Consider the following 20,620-nt stretch of genomic DNA (forward strand, 5'->3'; position numbering starts at 1 on the left):
ATTCTACAATAAGGGGGTGAATGGGAAAGCGCTAAAAATGGTCTTTTCATATTTCATTTAAAAGTGTAAAATGATGGGCGTAATGATGAAGGGCAGAAAGAATCGTCTGGTATCTTCCTCCTCAGTGTGTGTGTGTATTTTTTTTTTTTTTTTTTTTTTTTTTATTTTGGCTAGTTGATCTTTTTAAGAAGGTTAATGTGCAGAATGAGTTATGCGCGAGAGATATACGACCGTGTGTTTAATCATAAACTTTATTCAGTAATTTTTTCTTTTTTTTTTCTTTTTCGACTTTCTACACACGTACACATGTATGTAGATATGTTTTCCTCACTTCGGCACGCCTCCCTCTTCAACATTTTTTTGTAACCCCCAGTGGGAATGCAACTTGTGGATATACATGTATCGGTGAGCGTTTTTTTTTCCCTTTTTTTTGGAGGACACATGGAAAATGTGCAAATTATCTAACTCGCGAAAGGAATGGGGAAACAAAATGAAACATTCTCAAATGAGCCTAAAAGGTGTAGTGACTGCCGCTTCCGCATCTCCCCCTGAGGTATGCCTATTGACAAGTAATCATACACAAAGTTCAAAAAAAAGAAGTGGAAAAGGAGCAGTCCCGAGGAAACGTTTAGCACTTCTTCATGCGAATGTAAATGAGGATAAGTGTACTGCACTGTACTAGGCTGTGTAAGTATCCATTTTGCGAATGTGCATAAACGTTTGCTAAGTTAACGGTACTCAAATTGATAAGCCAAATGTAGCAAAGAAAGGCTGGAGCAGGAAAAGGGAAGGCACACTATTTTGGTGAAAAAAATACCCCCCTTCTTTTTTTCTTTTTCATTTCCGCACAGTATATGTTTCGAGGACACCCCGTTGAAGTTGAGAAAACGGTGTAAAGCTTGTAAAGCGTATGCATAGATATTTATCTCATTTTCTCATCTTCTAACATTAACAGTTCCCTAGAGAGAAAAAAAAAATCCAACGTTTTTGCACACAAATGTATGACGCAGGAATGGATGGGTGTTTTTCTTAAAACCCAAGGGGAACGTACATTTTTGTGAGCGCAAAATAGTAGAGGAATACGTCCAAGGAACTTGGGAAAGGGGTAACGATAAGTGGGACGAAAAGAACGACCAGACGTGTGGCGAACCGAGCAGGCAATAGCCCCTCCTACAGCGCAGCCAAGTGCACCGCGGGCAGAGGCAAGACTGCATGGCAAATAAACACAGGGAACGTTACGAAATTGATTGTACATGTTTGGACCTATTCGAAAAGTGCACAAAAGGCTACAACTTCAGCGACTGTGTAGTGATAAAGAAGTGTATCAAAAATGGAACACTGGAGCAGGCAGATAGCGTGTGTATATATGGGAGAGAAAAATGCGGGAAGACGCTTCTTTTGACGGAGATAGTAGCCGAGATGACGGCGGTAAAAGAACTCAACGGAATGAACTGCAAAGTTGTGTACCTCGATTGTGACCTTACGTTTAACTATAAGAATTACGAAAGCATCATATGGAAAAAATTTAACAAACGTGTAAACTACGACCATAGTAGTACCTGGGCCAGTGGTGGTAGTTACCAAAAAATGAATTTAGGAAAAGTCTATTTGGAAAATTCCTTTTCGAACATATACTATTTTCGAATATTTAATCCAGGTCATCTACTACTCGTTTTAAATACGTTAAAAAATTTATTAAAAAAAAAAAAATTTTTTGAAGCTTTATTTATTGACTCCCTGTCTTTTTGGAATGCGTGCAAATATGACAAGGTAAATTTGTTCTCTGATAATAATTACGTAAAAAGGAAAACGTGCGATTTGCTGGACTATGCATTTACACTCATTTTGAATTTGAAGAAAAAGTACAACTTTTTATTCTTCTATTCGAAGCTATGTAACGAGGAGAAGTTTATTGACTATACAGTTAACTTGGTTGTTGAGAAGCCAGGGGGACAAAATAAAGGCAGTGTCACTCATGGAGGGACGCACAAGCGGAGAGGGAAAATTGAGAAAAAAGAAACGCACTTAACTGCTAAGGAGCATATCACACAGGAAGAGTCCTTTCTGATTCCACACAGCTTTAATGACATTTTAAATACACACATATTTCTAAAAAAAGACTTTATCAGCAATAATTTTTTAGTGGAAAAACCATTCTTCATTTATTTAATACCAAATGAGAAGAAGAGCAAGAAGAAGAAGCATTTTTCTGATATTCACCAGAAGGAGGATTTCCCCCATTTGAACATCTTAATGTGTTTATCGTCCGAAATGAAGGACGCTGACAAGGCTCAGTATTTAAAATTTTTTTTTATGATAACAAATTCGCACACAATTTCGCCTTTGTGAAGTACACCAAGGGGGGAAAAACAGGCAGTAGAGAATTAGTCCAAAGTTTGCGAAGCTTGTGCGCACATTTGACAGTTGCGTTGAAGGCTACCGCTTGGGTCTTATCCACGGGGGAAAACCCTAATTTCCATCAAAGAGTCTGCATAATATGTGTAAAAAAAAAAAACAAAACAAATAAGCTCCCGTGCCGTTTTTATTGCCCATGAGACCGCATGCTTACTCCCGTTTTTTTTTTTTTTTTTTCTTTCCTTCCCTATGGCCTCCGTTTGGACGAATAAAATACCGAATTCTACGCATAAACCTAGAGGCACGCTTTTTGTGTAGACGAGTAGGTTATTCATCACGAGGGGGGGTACGTCCTTGTAAAGCTAGAATATATTCATGTGGACGCGCGGGCATGGACCCCCGTTTTTTTGCATGACCAAATGTTTTTGTGTGGATATTTATTTATCCTAAAATTGTTTGTATGCCTATTAACGAATTAGCATATTCAGCACCAAAACCAGTAAGCAATTTTTTTCATTGGCTGCTTTATGTCATTCACCCCTTTTTCATTTATGAGGGAAATGTTTTGTTTTGCAACACTTGTGCGGTTTAAAAGAGTAAGGCAAAAGCGAAGTAATTAACCCTGTGTGGTTCATTGCACTTATTTTGCACGAAAAAAATTAATGCATTTGTTTGGTGCGTCCTTTCGGCACGTATTATCAGGAAAAAAAAAAAAAAAAAAAGAACTCCAATATGATGATTTATTTCAAAAAATTAAACTCATTCCCAACGCTTTGCTACACCCGCATTAGTAGAGAATGCACAGTGACACCTTCACACAGGCGTAAAACCGTGTGTAAAAATATTGATTACTGTCCGCGCTTTGGCTACTTGTGAAAATGTAATGAGGGGAACATAAATGAGCAGCATTTTTGAAGGCACACATTTGAAATGACATTTTAAAGCCCATTTTGAAGGAACATTCCTGCAAGGAAAAGCAGGGAGTCCCATGATAGCACCCCCGATTGTCATACCACGCATACCACATTTGCATGCACGTGTACGTGCTCGGAAAGTAAGGTCTACATTGAACAGAAAAAAAGAATAAGAATTTATAGAATTGTTGCATAACACGCACAAAATGATGGGCCATCTGTTTGTGCTATTTTGTTTTCCGCAGTAACTCAATGGGGGTGTTCATCATGTAACACAAATCAGTGAAAATGAGGTGCCGGATGTTTTTTCACAACTTTAACCAACTGCGGCACAATTTCTGCATAAGAGATGCTTACGCGGAATACTTAACAGGAAAGGCAAAACTTCCTTCGCAACTTTTTAACTTCACCTGCAGTTTTAGTGTTTAGAAAAAATCTTCCCTCTTTTTGCAGCATCAAAATGGGTGAAACGGAATTTCACAATAATTCTGGATAACATTTTTTTTTTTTTTTTTTCTGTAAATAGCTATTCTGCATAATTTTTTTTTTTTTTTTTTTTTTTTTTTTTAAATATAGCTATTTTGGATAACTTTTCTTTTTTCCCAAAAATGTAACAGCTGTGCGTGCATATTTGTGTACATTTATTTAATTACTTTTTTGTTCGTCTATTTGTTTACTCGTTTGTATATTTATTAACTTTTCCATTTTTCCCTTTTATGCGAAGTAAATTTTGCACCCGCACGCGCGTCTCGCCTTTTAATTCCCAAAACAAATATTAGCAACTCAGTTTTAACGACAAAATGGCGTCTTCCGAGGCACAAAGTTTAAAAGTTGTGCAGAGCAGCGCGAATGAACAGAGTGTGTACAAAGACACACACACCACGACGCTGCCAGAAAACTACAATGAATCTACCATCAACGTAGGCAAAACGAATCCCCTGGAAGGGTATTACACAGTGGCACAGGACAATAGCAGACCAATAGATGCTAACAATATTCCCTATATAATTCCTGAGATTAATGAATCCGGTATGACCGTCGACCCAACAGCCATGCAAGCGACTGCCGCGATTAATCAGAGTATGATGTACCAGAACCACGGCATTCCATCGGATTACCCCGTAAGTCTGCTTTTTTTTTTTTTTTTTTTTAACTTTTCTCTTTGCACATCGGTACAGGCACATGCATATACGTTTATATACATATATGTGTAATAACTTAACCAATTTGTTCTGCTTTTTTTTTACGGCTTCCTTCTCCCCCGCCTCTTCTGACGTAGTATCAAATGTTTAACGGAGCGAACCCAATGTATGGAGGAATTCCCCAGTATTATGGAGGTGTGAACATGCCAATGAACCCTTACTATGACCCGTATGGAATTATTAACCCTTTATCGTGTGCACCCCTAAACTCAGAAAATAGCAAAAAGAGGATCAAGAAGTTTTACTGTTGCTGAAAATGTCGCTTGTGGAAAATTATTATTTTTTTGTCTTTTGCGTAAATAAAACGAGCTGCTATAACTGCGAGGGAATTAAACTTGTTCGTTTTTTTAAAATATATGTTGTATCTTCACAACGTTCTCCCCCGTTCGATGTTGCACATTGCGTAATTCTGCGCGCATGTGTGCAACCAGGTTTGCTAAAAGGACGAGGAGGCACACTTATCCGTTCGTAAAATTTACCTTAAATTAAAAGGAAAGCAGCACACATGCGTGAGCTTACATATTTGTACACACGTCAGTGTGACCACCCCATATGTGAAGCCCCACAGCTGTGCGAGTTACAAACGAAAGAGACATTTCACTTGCTACATTTTTGTTTTTTTTTTTTTTTGTTGTAGTTTAACTTGTGAACCTTATTTCTTTTTTTATGATGAACATATTAAATTATTATTTTTTTCGTGCTACACGTTATTTAGACTTTAAGCTTTTACAAAATAATAGCTTACTTGTTAAAGGGCTCAACTGTGTGCGAGCTTCGGATGGGCATTTTCGTCTCCACATGGGAACGTCTTTTGGGGAACCCTTCCGGTGAGCAATATTGGACACATACGATACCCCTCGTTGCGGCTATTCCAACAGGGTGTTTAAAAAATGAATATACTCTACAATTTGACGTGTATTGCCCTTTTGACGAAACATTAGCAGAAATGTGAATGCAAATATTTATTTAAAATGAACTGAAAAAAGGACTGTGTGTGAAAGGTAGGCCATCAGGTATGGGGCGTTATTTTCCAAATTCGCTTGTTATATGCTGGACTTTTTTACAATTTGGGGGGAAATGTATTCTGGTTCGTTTTGTTAGTTCTGGTTAAAATGTATTTTTTCGTAATTGTTTATAGTTGGGGAGACATAAAGGATTTTTTTTAATTCCCCTATTTGGCCTATCATGGGTGAATGATCTAATAATAGAGAAAATTCAGTTGCGAGGATGTTGGTGGGAATGGGAAAAGGTTAAGCAAGTGCGCGAATATGTTCAGATACATATGTGCCCCTTCTTCCAGCGTTCCTGGGATATGATGCAAAGAAAAAACGTCGACGTGAGCGCGTTGTGGAACATTCCCGCTGTGTAGAAAACTTTAAAAGATCAGCGCGCACAATTTTCTTCTTTTTTTTTTTTTTTTTTTTTTTTTTCTCATTTTAGACATTGCTATGTTGAATGTTTTTCTAGTGTGACGCAAGAACTTTGGCAGAATGGGAAAGTCACATGCAAGTATTCATGAGTTGTTTTAAAATATTTCCTTTTCTTCACGTGTGAGTAGGAATAGGCAAACGCCTTTTTTTTTTTTTCTGTGTAGAGATTATAAAATTGCCATTTACGCGGGCATTAAAAGGCGTGTCTTTTTTTGACCAGTTTAATCTGTCAGCCCGTTTGTCAAAATTTCCCCCTTTTTTTTGTGAGGAACACTCGTTACATAGATCAAGCTAATTTCCGTACGTCATTGCTAGACGGTTGGAAATAGGCAAAACGGTAGAGCGTGCAATGTGAGGAGGTGGGGAAATTCCTTATCATTTGCATCCTTCTTCACGCAGTGCAGGGATACTCACATATAGCAACAACTATATTGGCCATTTTGACGCGGTTTATTGTGTTCACCCCGGTGGAGAAGAGCCCCCCCAAAATTGGGAGAAGCAAAAAATGTACAAACAAAAGTCGCTAGAACTGAGAGACATCAATTATGTGTATGAGAACTCATGGGTCTGGGTTAACATCAATTCGATAAAAAAAAAAAATGGAAATTTATATAAAGAAATATTCGAATATTACAAAAATAAGAATAGAATATTTTGCTTCTTCAAAGGAAAGGTAAAACGATTCGTGTCTAGCAGGGACGTAGAAATATGCATCAGCATAGACGACAATTATACCAACTTCAAAAGTAACATAAATTATAACATCACAGAAAATGTAAAATATTTATTACCCATTGATAGCAATTTTGGGTGTAGTGATAATACAGAGTTAATATATTTGAATGCGCCGAATTTGTTGGAAAATATTCGACAGAGATATAGTAAGGCATACTTAAATGAAGGAAGCAGAGAATGTATTTATACTTACATTGGGTACATCCTCTTGTCAGTGAATCCTTATGAGAATTTTAAAATTTACGATGAGAGTTACATGAGGAAGATTAAGAATGAGAATAATATGTTTGCTGTTCCTCACCCTTTTTCCATTGCTAATGATGCGTACAATTGTATGGTTAAGGATAAGGTGAGCCAGTCTATCATCATAAGCGGTGAAAGCGGGGCTGGCAAGACGGAGTCGTCCAAGCAGGTGCTGAGGTACCTTACCTACTTAAGCGCTTGCCACACAAGGGATAATGTGGCAGGAGTTGTAGACACATTGGAAAAATGTGACTACTCACGGAAGGGAGCCCCTCCGGGCAGCAGCAACCAACCCATGGGAAACGGCGACACTGGGGGTCGTCGCGCCAAACCGCCTGCCAAAGAAGGAAAAGACAAGTTCAACCCAAATATTAGGGATGCCCCCAAGCGGGAGGAAATAAACGGAAGGGGCTCCAAAAATGATTCCGAAAAAGGGGAAAAAGCCGTTCCGTCAAGGGAGGCATGCTTCGTCACTGTTTCTACCGCCGCATCCACTTACACCGCTACTACCCCCTCCTCCTATGAAGACAAAATCCAGAACAGCAACCCCCTGTTGGAATCGTTCGGAAATGCAAAGACGATCAAAAATGACAACAGCAGTAGGTTCGGAAAATTGATGAAGTTAAATTACGACGAGAATGGTGTGTTACGCTCTGCGTCGATTGAAACGTATCTGCTTGCAAAATCCAGGGTGGTGGATGTTCCCCCCAGGGAAGGGAATTACCACATTTTTTATTCCTTGTGTGAGAACTCGAAAATAAGTGAAGAGTTCGATCTACTACCATGGTACAAGTACAACTATTTGAAGGCCCAAAATGGTGTGAACAAATCAGGCGATAGTTCCCCCAATGGGAGGGAGGATTATGAGGAAGACGAAGAAGTGGACGATGGGGAGGACACTAACACAGATGGAAAGCGGAAGAACAAAAGCAGAAGCAGGACTAGGAGTAAGCGGAAAAAAGTGGACAAGTCGGACGAAACGGATAGGGAGGAAGTAACCTTGGATGAAGGTAAAAGGAAGAGAAGTAAACTTAAGGGGAAAGAAGGAAACGACTCACATCCATGTGATGACAGCGGGAAGGCGAACAAATGTTTATACAATTTGGACGCCATTATAGAGTGTTTTCACAGCATAGGGGTGTATGAAGAGGAACAAAAGGAAATTTACAAAACGCTTATCTGCATTTTGCTGCTTGGAAATGTGGACTTTGTTACGAACGAGGAGGAAGGAGGGATGCTCAAAATTAAGAGTGGAGAGGTGTGTGAAAAATTGGGTGACCTTCTTGAAATTAGCAGTGACCATTCGGGGAACAACGGATATAGTAACGGTGGAAACGGTGGGGCGAATAAGATCGTCGAAATTTTGACCATAAAGAAGGTGCGGGATACGCAGAAGAACTACACCTACCAGCAAGCAATCTACAACAGGGATGTCATATCGAAGGCCCTGTACCAGCTCCTGTTCGAGTATGTGATCATGCGGGTTAACGACTCATTGAATGTGCGCGAGGGGCAAATAAACCACGAAGACGGTGACGGCACGCATATGGAGGGAACGCCCACCGATCGGGAAGACGCTGGGGGGTACTACGCGGAATGCACAACGGTACAGGAACACGTGAAGCCTAACAAAAGAAAAAGGAGCAGCAATAGCACAACGCACCCCGATTGTGCTGCACGGAGAACGGGAAACAAGACCTACTTCATAGGCATTTTAGACATCTACGGATTTGAGAATTTCGCCAAGGAAGGCATGAACTGCTTTGAACAGCTCTGCATCAATTACGCAAACGAAGTTTTACACGCATTTTTTTTAAAGCAAATAATACACAATGAGCATAAAATACACTATGAAGAAAATTTGTTTCTCGAGAAAATACCTTACCATGATAACAGCGATGTGATCTCCCTGATAGGTGACACTAGGGATGTAAGCATCTACACCATTTTGGAAGATTTGTCTTTGCTATTCTCATCGAAGAAGTCCAACGAAGAGAGTAATAAAAATTTGTTCTTTGAAAAGTTAAGTAAAAATGTGATGAATTCAGCCAAGTATAAAAATATCGTGCGAAATTACAAAGCCTCGAGGAACTGCTTCATCATTTCGCACTACGCGGGAGAGGTCCTTTACGACTCTCATGACTTTTTTAACAAAAATGTAGACATCCTCACGAATGATATAGAGGAGTTTTTATCAAGCTGCAATTCTTTTATTAGGACGAATTTGCTTAAAAGGAGGAGATTCATTCCTGGTAAGAGTAACACACAGGGGAATCATCCCAATAGCAGTGGCAGAATGGTGGAGCTGAAAATTCAGGAAGAGCCAAAATTAGGGAGGAGAAAATTATCCGTGAAGGAAATGATATCCCACCATGAGATTGAGTCAAGGGCAGTTCTTCCTGTAAATGTGCAGGGGGATGATCCGTATATGAGTGATGAGGATGAGGATGGGGGCGAAGTAGAGGGGAACCATCGACACAGCGTTCGCAATGGAGTGAACAACAACGTTCTCACATATCAAGCAGGACGAAAGAATAAAGTGAAGAGCATATTTTCCTCATTCAAGAAGCAGCTAGAAATTCTAACCAACAAATTGGACAAAACGGCTTCTAAATTTATCAGGTGTATAAAACCAAATGAGCAAAAGAAGGCCAAATTTTTTAACAAAAATTTGGTGCTGAATCAGCTAGTAATGAGCGGAATGGTGGACGTCCTCAGTTTGATGAAAAATGGATACCCTTGTAGAGTGCTCTACGATGATATATGGATTACCTATAGTCACATATTGCAGGACGAAATGAAGTCCTTCCTTACCCCCAAAATGTTCTGCGAAATTGTACTCAAATTTTTAGACATCCACTCTAACGAATACACATTTGGAAGAACGAAAGTTTTTTTCCGCTTTGGTGTTTTATCTACCATAAATGAAATATTGAATAAAAATTTGGAGAAAAAAAATAAATTTATCGACTGTGTGTATAATTTCTGGCTACATAAAAGGAAGCGAAAAATTCTAAAGTTTGTCCTCTGCGGATGCAGGCTTAAAATGCTAATAAAAAGGATGAGAGCTAAACGTTTAATGGAGCACGGACTCTATTATTATAATAATTTCTTAACACAGAAGAAGAGGCAATGTCTTCGGAAAATCCTGTTTTACTACTTTTATGTGTATAAACAGAGAACCTACTTCCTACAATTGAAGAGAAGCTCCCTCGTCATTCAGAGGCACATTCGGGGATTCATGGCGCGCAAAAAATATTTACACATAAGAAGACAAATTCTTTTTATCCAGGATTATTTTATATTTCAAACGTACTTTAAGCAGAGAGTTACAGCCTCCAACATTATTAGGAAAAATTGGCTCACTTATATCACCAAATCGGACTACCTCTATGTCCGAATGGGCATTATAAAAATCCAGAGGGCCTTTCGAAGGTACATGAAGGGAAAATATATAAACTACTGCTTGAAGGTAGTCAATGTTAAGAAGCAGCCCAAACGAACCTACAGTGCGTTCGTGAAGAGTGAGGTCGGCCAGGGGAAGAAACTCCAGTTGGGGGCACAGCGGACGGTTCAGAGGGAATTCGCAAAAGGGGTGAAGCAGGAAAGAGGTCCTGATCGACAACGGGGGAAACGCCTCTTCCAGGAGGAGGAACGCATAGGATCCTTCATCTGCGTGGAGAGGACCAACCGTAGGCACTCCTTCGCGGTAAGTATACACGTGTAGTGTGCATACCTCTTTGTGCATGTGTGAAGATTTCCTTGCCGTAACGCAAGCACGCCGTAATGTCAGCACGCCGTAATGTCAGCACGCCGTAATGTCAGCACGCCGTAATGTCAGCACGCCGCAACGTTCTTGCACTTCTCCCACCTCAGATGGGCCAAAAGTTGGACGCCCCCTCGAGCAGCAGAAGCATCCTCAAAAGAAGAAAAACCTGGAGCGCTCGGGAGAGCACATCAAAGTATTACTACAACCGAAAGAGCTGCAGACACGCCCAACCAAATTATATGGACAGAGCTATTTCGAACCATAGCAGGAACCATATCAGCACAGGGAGTAACACACAGGAGAAACCATTTGTCCGTGTTGCATATGTAGGGATTAACGAAAAGGGGCAAATAAACGGAAGTCGTAGCCATATTTTTGGTAATGCTAGTCAGGGTAAGGATAGAGCAAAAAACAAGTTTAGGTTCAGCAACCTGAGCATATGCGATGATAACATACATGCGAAGGGTAGCAGCGGAAGTGGTGGTAAAAGTGGCTCGTTCAGCGTGGGTGCGTTGTGCGAATCGACACGTTTGCACCGATGCAGCGATTCGCTACTGCACTACTTCACCACTGCGTATTTCCCCCTTAGGCAAAAGCCGCATGAAAAGAAAAACGTACAATCATGCAAATCTGAAAAAGGACTTCTCCTCGAGCTACAAGAGGGAGAAAAATAAAGTGTCAAATTTTTTGAAAAACACCATTTATGACAGATACATCAGCAAGTACAAGCAGAATTACATGAGCAGACAGAAGGATAAAAAGAAAAAAATCGATTTACATAAAAAATAACTACAGCAACATCAGCAACATATACAGCGTTTACAGGCCTTCACGGGAGGAGAAGCTAGATGAACAGTATGACTTCGATCGCACGGACGCGGTAATGGCTTCTTCCATGTGATTCCACACATGGCATGTATATTGGCTAATGTATCTGGAAAGTGCACCTACACAGGGCGTTCACAAAACACGCACGAAACGAACAACCCCCTTTCCCCCTCACATCAGCTCATCATTCCGGAGGACTTTTACGTGAGCGAGTCGAACATTCCCGATCCAGACATAATGCAGGAAAATGATGTAATCGTTTTGTTATACCTGCATATAACACCACGCGTGCATGCAGCATTCGTGTGGACGTTTGTAAATACAAAAAAAAATTTACTCCTTGAAACCTTTTGCAGGAAAATTACCTATTGTTTTGTGCTTACCTGGACAACAATTTGGATTCGAAGATCCCCCTAATAGAGCTAAGTGCTTTCAAGTGCTCGTGAAGAAATGGCGGTCGAAGAATTGGCTCTGCATTTATAAAATAAGGGGAAGTTTTGTGATTTTTTTTTTTTTCCCAATTATATGCGTAAACTGTTCCTTCTCGATTTTGTGAAATGGGCGCCCGTCCTCGACTCTTGCAGTGAGACATTCGCATGACACACTCGCAGGACGTACATGCCGGACAAGGCAAGACTCCACTTGGCCCCCTCTTCCGTATCCCTCGAACGGATACTACGCAATTAAAATTTCGAGGACAAATTTTTTTTCAAAAAAACGTATTCATCTTTGTAAATCAAATGGTTCGATGCCATTCCTTCACGTTGTCTCCGTCTGAGGAATTCAATAACATTTTTCCTTTTAACTTTACTTGGTACATTTTTAATTTTTTTTAGCGACATTTCCATATTTTTTAACGGGCCTGATGTTCTCAGAGCCTTTGCATAGTTATCGATTCTCCGTCGTCTTTCTATCGAATCTTTCGTTCTGTAAATTCCCCCGGTGTGGAAGTCATAAATTGGTTTTTTCCTTCCGCAACTACTAGCCATTTTGGAATGCATTTTGTGCTTCACTTGGATGGGGAAAAGTGTTGTATATCCAGATGGAATATTTTTGCCACTTTCAATTCGATGAAGTGTTTTTTTTTTTCTTCTGCTGAACCATTCATTTAATGTTTTCCTAGCCATTTCGTTCACACGTGTGTCTTCATCTTCCTGTATTGGGATGTAATTTCCTTCCGTTGATACTTCACTTCGCTGATCTGTATAGTCAGCATTTTGACACCCCCCTGTTACTTTCCTTGGTGGGTCTCCTTTCTTCCCAATGGAGGAAAAATCCCCTTTCGTGATGCATTTAGAAGGGATCCTCTCCCTTTTGTTCCATTCATGCGTGTAATCTGATGGCTTATACTTTATGTTTCTTTTTGACACCCTCAGGGTGCATCTTTTTGGTTCGTTCTTGCTCTGCCTAGGGGAAAGGATAATATCCGTGTGCTCATTTTCGTCCTCTACTGCGGTAAAAAAATGCGTCTCCGATGGGGATGGCTCATATAATTTTTTCTTAAAAAAGGAATCAGTGAAATGGTCGTCAGTCTGGTGATGAATATAATCTTTGTTCTTCTCATTATCGAGGGTAACTTCGTCTTCACAATTTGTGTTCCCCTTTTTTAAATTCCTCCTTGTTTTATCGTTCATAATAATATTATAGTCCAGTGGGTTTGCCACTCCTTCTGATGTGTTAACTGCTTTTACGACATCCTTTTGCACTCCTTCATAATTTAAAATTCCATTAAGTCCGTTTTTTCCTGAACCTTTCAGGTGATTTCTGTCAAATGTGTAATCATCAAATTTGGTTAAGTGGTTATATGAGGGCATTTTTTCATGCGTAGTAGGAGCACTCTCCTCTCCATTTAAGTCCCCCAAAGGGGGCTTCTTTTTTCCCATTTTTCTGCATGTGGGGGTGGAATTTTTCAAATTGTCCAGAATGTCCTCTACGCATTTTTCCCCCCCCTCGGAAATAAGATGTGACGAAGCGCTTTCCGTATGGTTGCTAGGAACCTCCGTGGGGTATTCATCAGTGCAGATGCCCTGCCCCTTGTTTATCTGACACCTGATCACCGTGCCTATCCCGTTAATATCCTTCTTAACGAACGAGGTAAACAAGTCTTTTTTTTTATTTTTCAGTCCCCTAATTTTTAACAGCTTTATGTTGTTCCTTTTTGTAATTTTATTCAGTTTCCATTCGTTCAGTTTTTTTTTGAATTTTTCTTGTCTTTGAATTTCTTGTACGTGTTTATAATTTTTTTCAATTTCTTTTATCTTTTCAATGTTCTCAAGGATTTTTCTTTTTTTCTTTTCCTTTTTGTTGTATAGTGTGTTTTTTTCCTTGTTGCCTGACTGTTCAGGGGTATTTTGCTGCTCGATCAAGGCAGACTTGTATTTACAGCATGTGCGTCTGTCACTTGGGGGTGGCACGCCTCTTCCATTTGGATTGGTTTTGCAGGCCGCATTTTCCATGGAGCTGTTTTTTCTTAGGGGGTGCTTCTCTCCTTTTGCTTTCCTCCCCCGCTCGTACGTTTTGAAGACTTTCCTCATTTGGTCAATTCCATTTGCGACGATTTTTTTTTTCCTGGTGCAATTTAATTTGATGCAATTTTCTTCATTTTGGGGGGTAGGTCTGTTTAAATGCGCCTGAACGGTTGGGGGGAAGGAAAATTTCGACTTTTTTCCCTCACTGCATTTGCTTTTGTATGTCTCTTTTTTGTTCTTCCCCGAGCAGTTGTTTGATGAGGAGAGATTGTCTATATCTAGGGATCGTCTGATATTTTTTACTAAAGTTAGCGCATTGTTCGTTTTTAAAATTTTGCCGATGTTTTGTAAATACTTTGAATCTTCGCAGTCGTTTAGGGAGGAGCAGGTGGACAGGTTGTTCGTTGTGACATTAGACGGGACGCTCTCATTAGATTCTTCCACCAGTTCGTAGTTGTTCCCGCTTGGACCTACACCTGCGTCATGTTTCTCGTACTCCCCTTTCTGGTTTTCTTCTCCCCCTGTGGGTACGTTCCCCTTTTCATCCGTTCCAGTTTTACCACCACAAGGATTATTCCAGGCATCATGCGTGTTATTTAAATTACGAGGCGGTTTTCCCTTCTCTTGGAGAGACTGCACAGAAAGTTCGTCCGACGAGTTCCCCTGCAGTGTTTCTTCACCCTGTTGGCTGGGATGACGATCTGCCTTGACGCCGCCATTACGCAAAGAATTTTTCATGAGGCCATTTAGCTCATTGTAGAAAAAAATACTTTTTAACGTAACGTAAGCATTTTCCCCAACGGTTGTTTTAATCTTCTTCAAAATGTTATTTTTAATTTTTTTGTTCAAAAAGAGTGCATATATTTTCTTGTTTGTCTGAAAATTAGTGATGTCGAAATTGTGGCATATTTTCCTCACACTTATTTCACAGAGACTTTTCGATTTAACGAGGATGGAAAAGAGGAGAAGATCATATGGACATTTGCAATTAATTAAAATGTTAATTTTGCCAATCATATAATCTTTTTGGTACTTTTTAAAATTTTTCAATTCGATTAAATATATTTCTAATATTTGTTTAAACATGAATATTTTCCTGTAGTGAATATTTAAGTGATTTTCTAACTTTTTGTGGATTTTTTTGAGTGTGGATTTTTCTTGCCTGTTTAGGCAATTTTGATCTGCTTCCTCATTTTGCATGTTTTTTATTTGGACATAAAATGTTTCTATTTCGATTACACTGCTGGATATGTAGGTGGAGAATTTTTTTACAAAAAATAAATAACTGTTAATCATTTCGTTGTTAAATTTGAAATGTGAAAAAATCGCATTTTGTGTTTTTATCAAAGTGACGATGTTGCTGTATATGCTAGTTATGCGTAGGAAGAAGTTCATGCACTTTTGTATGACTGTAACTTTTGCCTCTTTTTTTACACTCCTTAGGAATTCCAATTGGGGTGTAAGGCTGTCTATTTCTTCTAGCTTCTTTTCTATCATTATGAGAAGCCTTCTTATTTCGTCTGTTATTTTGTTAATTTGTAGTAACAGAATGTTCATTTTTTTTTTCATTTTTAGGAGTGTAAATAGGACTGTGAAATTTTCCACGCTGAGCGAGTTACTGATGGTGCGTTGAATGTGTTCCTTCTGCTCACTCAGGGTCAAGCGATTGCAGTAACTTTTTATGATATCTTCCTTTTTGATAATGCGACTGGTCGCTTTGGTGGGGTTTACAGGAAGATCACTGCAATTTTGGCCGGCACTTCTGCTGACAGCTCGACCTAGATTTGCGTCCGAATTGGTGACTACCCCTGAACTCTCGCTTATACCCTTAAACAGTTTGCAGTTCTGTTCGAGTACCTCCAATTCGATACTAAATTGAAGGACCTTCGTTCCATTTTCTCCATAAAAATGTAGAGAGACATGCCCCTTCAAGAGGTTCAACTCTATTTCATGCACTGATTGATTCATTTGGGATGAGCCCATATCGCTACTGTGGTGGTCCAAAATGGCGTTATCAGGGAGTGGATCTTCTCCCTGGAAAGTGTCTCCACGCGTTCGATTTTTCGACGTGAAGACGTCACTGGATTTGTTACCGTATGTGACGATACCCTTTTTCCTTTTCAAATGGGTGTGCTCGTTATTACCCCTATGAGCAGTGAGATGGTCATTTTTTATGGGATTCGCTTGGAGTGGCTCACCGTTCGGTGAAGTCTGTGCATTACTTTCCATCCCGTTTGGAGTGAAGCCATTTTGGGAATGTTGCTCTCCTTTAATGGAATTTATTTCCGCTTTGTTATTTTCTTTATCAACATGTATCTCATTTGGAATGTTCCCTTGGGGGGTGCTTGTGTGTGTACTTCGATTTCTTACGTTGCGATTTGCCTGACCGACAATACGGTTTTGTTTGTCTTTCCCTTTTGCTGTTATTTGGACGCTCTCCTGAACGCTCTTAATGGTGGACAAAACTTTATGTTTTTCCTTTTTTTCTTCCAAATGGTAGGCACTTTCGGAGTCCCCACAGGGAGAAATGACATTTTGCGCCAGAGTCACAGGACATTCGTTACAATTATCCCCGTGGCTGTTTACACGTTTTTTTTTTTCTCCTTTTGTGGTTAAAAGGTTCTTCTTATAAAAGCGAAAATAGCTGATGGTTTCATTATCCTTCTTATCATTTTTTTTTCTTCTTATGTGTCTCTTATTGCATGCACTGTTGTGTAGACGGCAGGTAGGGGTATATGGGAGTCCCACATTAGGGCATATTTTCATCTTCATTTTGCAGCAATTTTTTTTTTTCTTCCCTTCATCTTTATTTGTATTTTTCTGGTCGGATAATGCCCCCTTATGATGGTCCTTCCCTACGGGTAATAGTACGAATGGATGTTTATCTTTCACACTTTTGTGCAATTTTTTCAGTGCGCAAATTTTTTCACCCTTGTGCGTGTCATGCTGTGCGTGTGTGTACAATTCTTCTTTATCCTGCCCCGATGGTCGAAACTCTTTCGATGCTATTTCTCCTCCTGGTGGTAGCACTTCGAATTGGTGAGAATTAATTTGGCCGCTTCTGCGCGAATTACGCACATATGTTGAGTTGGGGTTATTCCTGTGTTTTTCTTCTTCAGGGTGTTTTTTCTCAAGGGAGGAGTCGTCACAAATTGGTTGCCTCTCCTCTTTTACCAGTTGGCATTTTTCACCTTTTGGATTTGTTTCCCTCGGAAGGGTTCTTTCTTCTTGTCCACGATTTAGGTTCATAACCCAATCGTCATTAAGGAGGTCAATTTCGTCATAGTTCTGTGGGTGGAATTTGACGGAAAAGGTCCCCTTCCCTGTGGCCTCTGTCTGATTCGCTTGGGAAAAATCCTCCCCCGGGGGTTTGCTGGAGTGGTTGTTAAAAATACTGTTGCAGTTGCTTATGAGGGTTTTTATGGATTCGTCCAGGGAAAGGTTAACCTCACACGAATCGGCATGACACGGATGGGCATCACAACAGTCAGCGTCACTACCATGCACCATTGAAACGCTCCCCACGCAAAATTCCTCTTCGAGAAAGTTCTGCTCAAAATAATCTGCGTTTTTGTTCAGGTAAGAATCGACGATGCCACCGGCAGTCGACCATTCTGTCACTGGGGAATGATCATTTGGTTGTTCCCCCATGGGTGCATCCTCAGAATGTTTGGTCGCTGCTTTGTTTTCAATTTTATTTAGAAGTCCATGTGTATGGTCATAACTCCGGTTCGAACTGAAGTTTCCTTCCTGAGTTAAATTACTCATATTGGAAATGGCCCCACTTGAGTCTCCCTCCTTTATTAAATGAGTCAGTGGTCCAGTTCCACCAACTTGGTATGGGTGAGTATTACCCCTTTCCCCCCCTTTGGACTCTCCCAAGTAGTGCTTATGTTGGTGAAAAATTTCCGTCTTCCACATGAAGGGAATTTCATATTTCAACAGAATTTTCACAAACGGGTTGAAAAATCCTTCTGTTCCTTCCCCCTTTTGCATTTTCATCAATGCATGAATTTTACTCCTCATTAATCTTCTCCTAAAAAATTTAACATAGTTATCATTAACGCTTTTAAAGGTGCAAATATGGATGTTACTATAATTAAATCGGTATGTTTTTTTCGTTAACTTTTGGCCAATTCGGCTTGTGAGTGGATTGTCTAAACGCATGTCCAAATTTGCGGCCTCTTTCCAGGATTCCACTGATGGGCTGTACTTTTTAGGTGGACAATTTGGGATCCTCTGTTCTGGTAGCGATTCTTCAGATGGGATGATAAAATGTTTTTTTTCTTTCATGAATGGTCTAACAAGTTTGGCTGCGCGGAGATGGCTGCTGAATTTTGAAGGTGAACCAACCCATATGTTTTTGTCATTTGCAACACCATCAATCTGCTGATGTTTACTCCCCTTTTTGTTTTTTTCAAATTCCATTTGAAAAAATTTTCCAGAGTTCATTAGCCCTCTTTTCTCTATCAAATTTTTGTACATTTTAAGTTTTGTTTTTTTTACATTTTCTTGCAGTGCAGTTGGGTAGTTATTTGATCCCCTGCCCTGGAAATGAGAAGTATCCCCTTGAGGCATGTCTCCCCGATGAGCGTTGTTGCCCCACTTGGATACGCCTTTCTTCGAGTTGAAGTTTTCCTCTTTGGCAGATGGATTTCTTTTCTCGTCCCCATTGTGGTAGTGGTGGTAATCGCCATAATGATAATAACGTTGATCGTTCCGATCATCACCACTGCCACCGTCAACACCATTACAAGCACTGCCATCATGTTCATAGCGCTCGCGTAAGGGGGCTGTGCTTTTCATTCCCCCCCTGGGCGAGTTCCATTTTGGGGAAAACGGGTGTCTTATCCTGCCTTCAATGACCACGTCTTCATCACTCTGGTAGTCGCTCTGCAGTGTTTTTAAAGTGTGCATTTCGGAAAGGCCGTGCGATCGTGAAAAAGGTGTGCATATATCTATGTGTATGTGCCAGAGTATGCATGTTTGCTGGCTATGCCATTCTCGCTTTAACCCACCGAGTAAGTCAACTGTGCGTGTACGTAAAATGCATGCATATCTGATCAGCCGTTACGATGACGCCCCTTTCTTATTCATAAGTGTGAGGGAAAATTTTGTCCCATTCGTGAAGGAGTCCCAAAAAAAAAAAAAACTTTCGCCCAGACTGAATGGGCACAACAATTTGGGCAGATAAATCTTGGCGCCACTAAAATGTGCCTTGCGAATGTGCACACATATTTTGCTTAAGGGAGGATGCCATCCCCGCCTTTTCCCATTTTTGTGTTGTAAAAATGCGGAGAATTTTACCCCAATTTTTTTAAACTGCACAATGGGATGCGTTCATGCTGCGCAGGGCTAAAAGGGAGGAAAAAAAAATACAACGATCAGTGCAAAAGAACGATTGATCAGTAACAGACGGAAGTAATTTTTCGTGAGAACAGCTAAGTTCAACAATGCGGGAACAACTCATACGGCAAAAATACACCATAATGTGTGGGGCAGACAAAATTTGGCCAAATGGAAAAATGGAAAAATGAAAAAATGGAAAAATGAAAAAATGGGGGGAGTACCAAATTATGCGAAATAACACGGGGAAAATAAACTAAAAACTTACGTGCATACCTGGGTGACGGTACGCAGCAGGTACTTACTAACCCTAACGAGTAGCACAACTTCCATGAGGGCGCTTTCTCCGTTTCAACACATATAAACGTGCCGTCCAACAGGTGATGCAACTAAGCACACGCGAAGGAAAATCTTTAAAAGGAAGTTAACGTGGGAAAAGTCTTTATTTCATGAAAAATGTTCCGTAAAAAAATACGTAAACTTATATGAACAATAACAATTGCCATGTGGATAGAAGGATGATGTTAAAAGGAGCACAAGGAATGGTGATAAACGTGCAGCGTATACCACGAATGCACGCATTTGTGGCGACGCGTCTGCAACCTTTAGAGAGCGAAAAATAAAAGGTACCGAATGCATTAAAATTTAAAATGCGTATGATACCGTTGCAGGTTAACAACATTGTAATGCCATCAATTTGTTTTCCTGGCGATTTTCACATTTTTTTTAAAGCGACAAAAAACTCGACTGTTTTGCACATAATGAATACACACATATGTGGCTTAATAAATATGCACAAATGTGTTTCTACATTGTTCATTTTTTGCCAAGAAAAATGTCGGCCTGTCTTCGGTTGGGAATATGCGGATAATAAATGGGGCCAACAGTGAACGTCCTTCTGGGTGCGCGTTCACAGAGAGGTCCAAAGGTCTCAGTAGGAATGAACACATACACACATGTGTGCGTCCGTGCATGCATATGAGATGCCTCCCTTTGGTTTATTCTCTTAATATGTGTTTGTTGCCTTAACGAAATTGACACGGATGCCCCTCCCAAATAATTATGTGCAGACAAAACGACAAGAAAAAGGAAGCTAAATGGAATGGCTTCTTGTACTGGGGTGGAAAATATGAACGCATAAAAAGCGTTATGATAATTAAATGTTAATCCGTTTGGCGATATGTCACACTGGGGGGGAAAACCACTTTTTACCAACCTGCATTCTTGCACGTTCCTTTTGGGACTGCACAAAGTGGTCGCGTCTTGCAAATATACTCTCTATCACCCATTTTGCGTGCACAACGTGGGAAAGCCTCACAGCCGATTCTGC

The 20,620-nt window shown here is 40.1% G+C and overlaps 4 protein-coding genes across 4 annotated transcripts; 3 read left to right on the top strand and 1 right to left on the bottom strand.

The window, feature by feature from the left end:
* Positions 1 to 1,212: 1,212 nt before the first annotated feature.
* Positions 1,213 to 2,349, top strand: PCOAH_00027380 (Uncharacterized protein; the record flags this gene model as incomplete). Its single annotated transcript, XM_020059543.1, has 1 exon — positions 1,213 to 2,349. The coding sequence occupies one exon, from the start codon at positions 1,213 to 1,215 to the stop codon at positions 2,347 to 2,349; it is 1,137 nt and encodes a 378-aa protein (XP_019914789.1).
* A 1,574-nt stretch (positions 2,350 to 3,923) lies between these two features.
* PCOAH_00027390 (Uncharacterized protein) lies at positions 3,924 to 5,040 on the top strand (the record flags this gene model as incomplete). Its single annotated transcript, XM_020059544.1, has 2 exons — positions 3,924 to 4,390; positions 4,549 to 5,040. 2 exons carry the CDS (start codon positions 4,070 to 4,072, stop codon positions 4,723 to 4,725), a joined length of 498 nt encoding a protein of 165 aa, XP_019914922.1.
* A 1,366-nt stretch (positions 5,041 to 6,406) lies between these two features.
* Positions 6,407 to 11,922, top strand: PCOAH_00027400 (Uncharacterized protein; the record flags this gene model as incomplete). Its single annotated transcript, XM_020059545.1, has 6 exons — positions 6,407 to 10,588; positions 10,756 to 11,155; positions 11,238 to 11,370; positions 11,399 to 11,528; positions 11,657 to 11,728; positions 11,833 to 11,922. The coding sequence occupies 6 exons, from the start codon at positions 6,407 to 6,409 to the stop codon at positions 11,920 to 11,922; spliced, it is 5,007 nt and encodes a 1,668-aa protein (XP_019915053.1).
* A 237-nt stretch (positions 11,923 to 12,159) lies between these two features.
* On the bottom strand, positions 12,160 to 18,861 carry PCOAH_00027410 (Uncharacterized protein; the record flags this gene model as incomplete). The annotated part of the gene is made up of 1 exon (XM_020059546.1): positions 12,160 to 18,861. The coding sequence occupies one exon, from the start codon at positions 18,859 to 18,861 to the stop codon at positions 12,160 to 12,162; it is 6,702 nt and encodes a 2,233-aa protein (XP_019914919.1).
* Between the last annotated feature and the right edge of the window lie 1,759 nt (positions 18,862 to 20,620).

The sequence above is a fragment of the Plasmodium coatneyi genome, chromosome 9 (genome assembly GCF_001680005.1).
Source record: "Plasmodium coatneyi strain Hackeri chromosome 9, complete sequence".
In the NCBI taxonomy this organism is placed as follows: domain Eukaryota; phylum Apicomplexa; class Aconoidasida; order Haemosporida; family Plasmodiidae; genus Plasmodium; species Plasmodium coatneyi.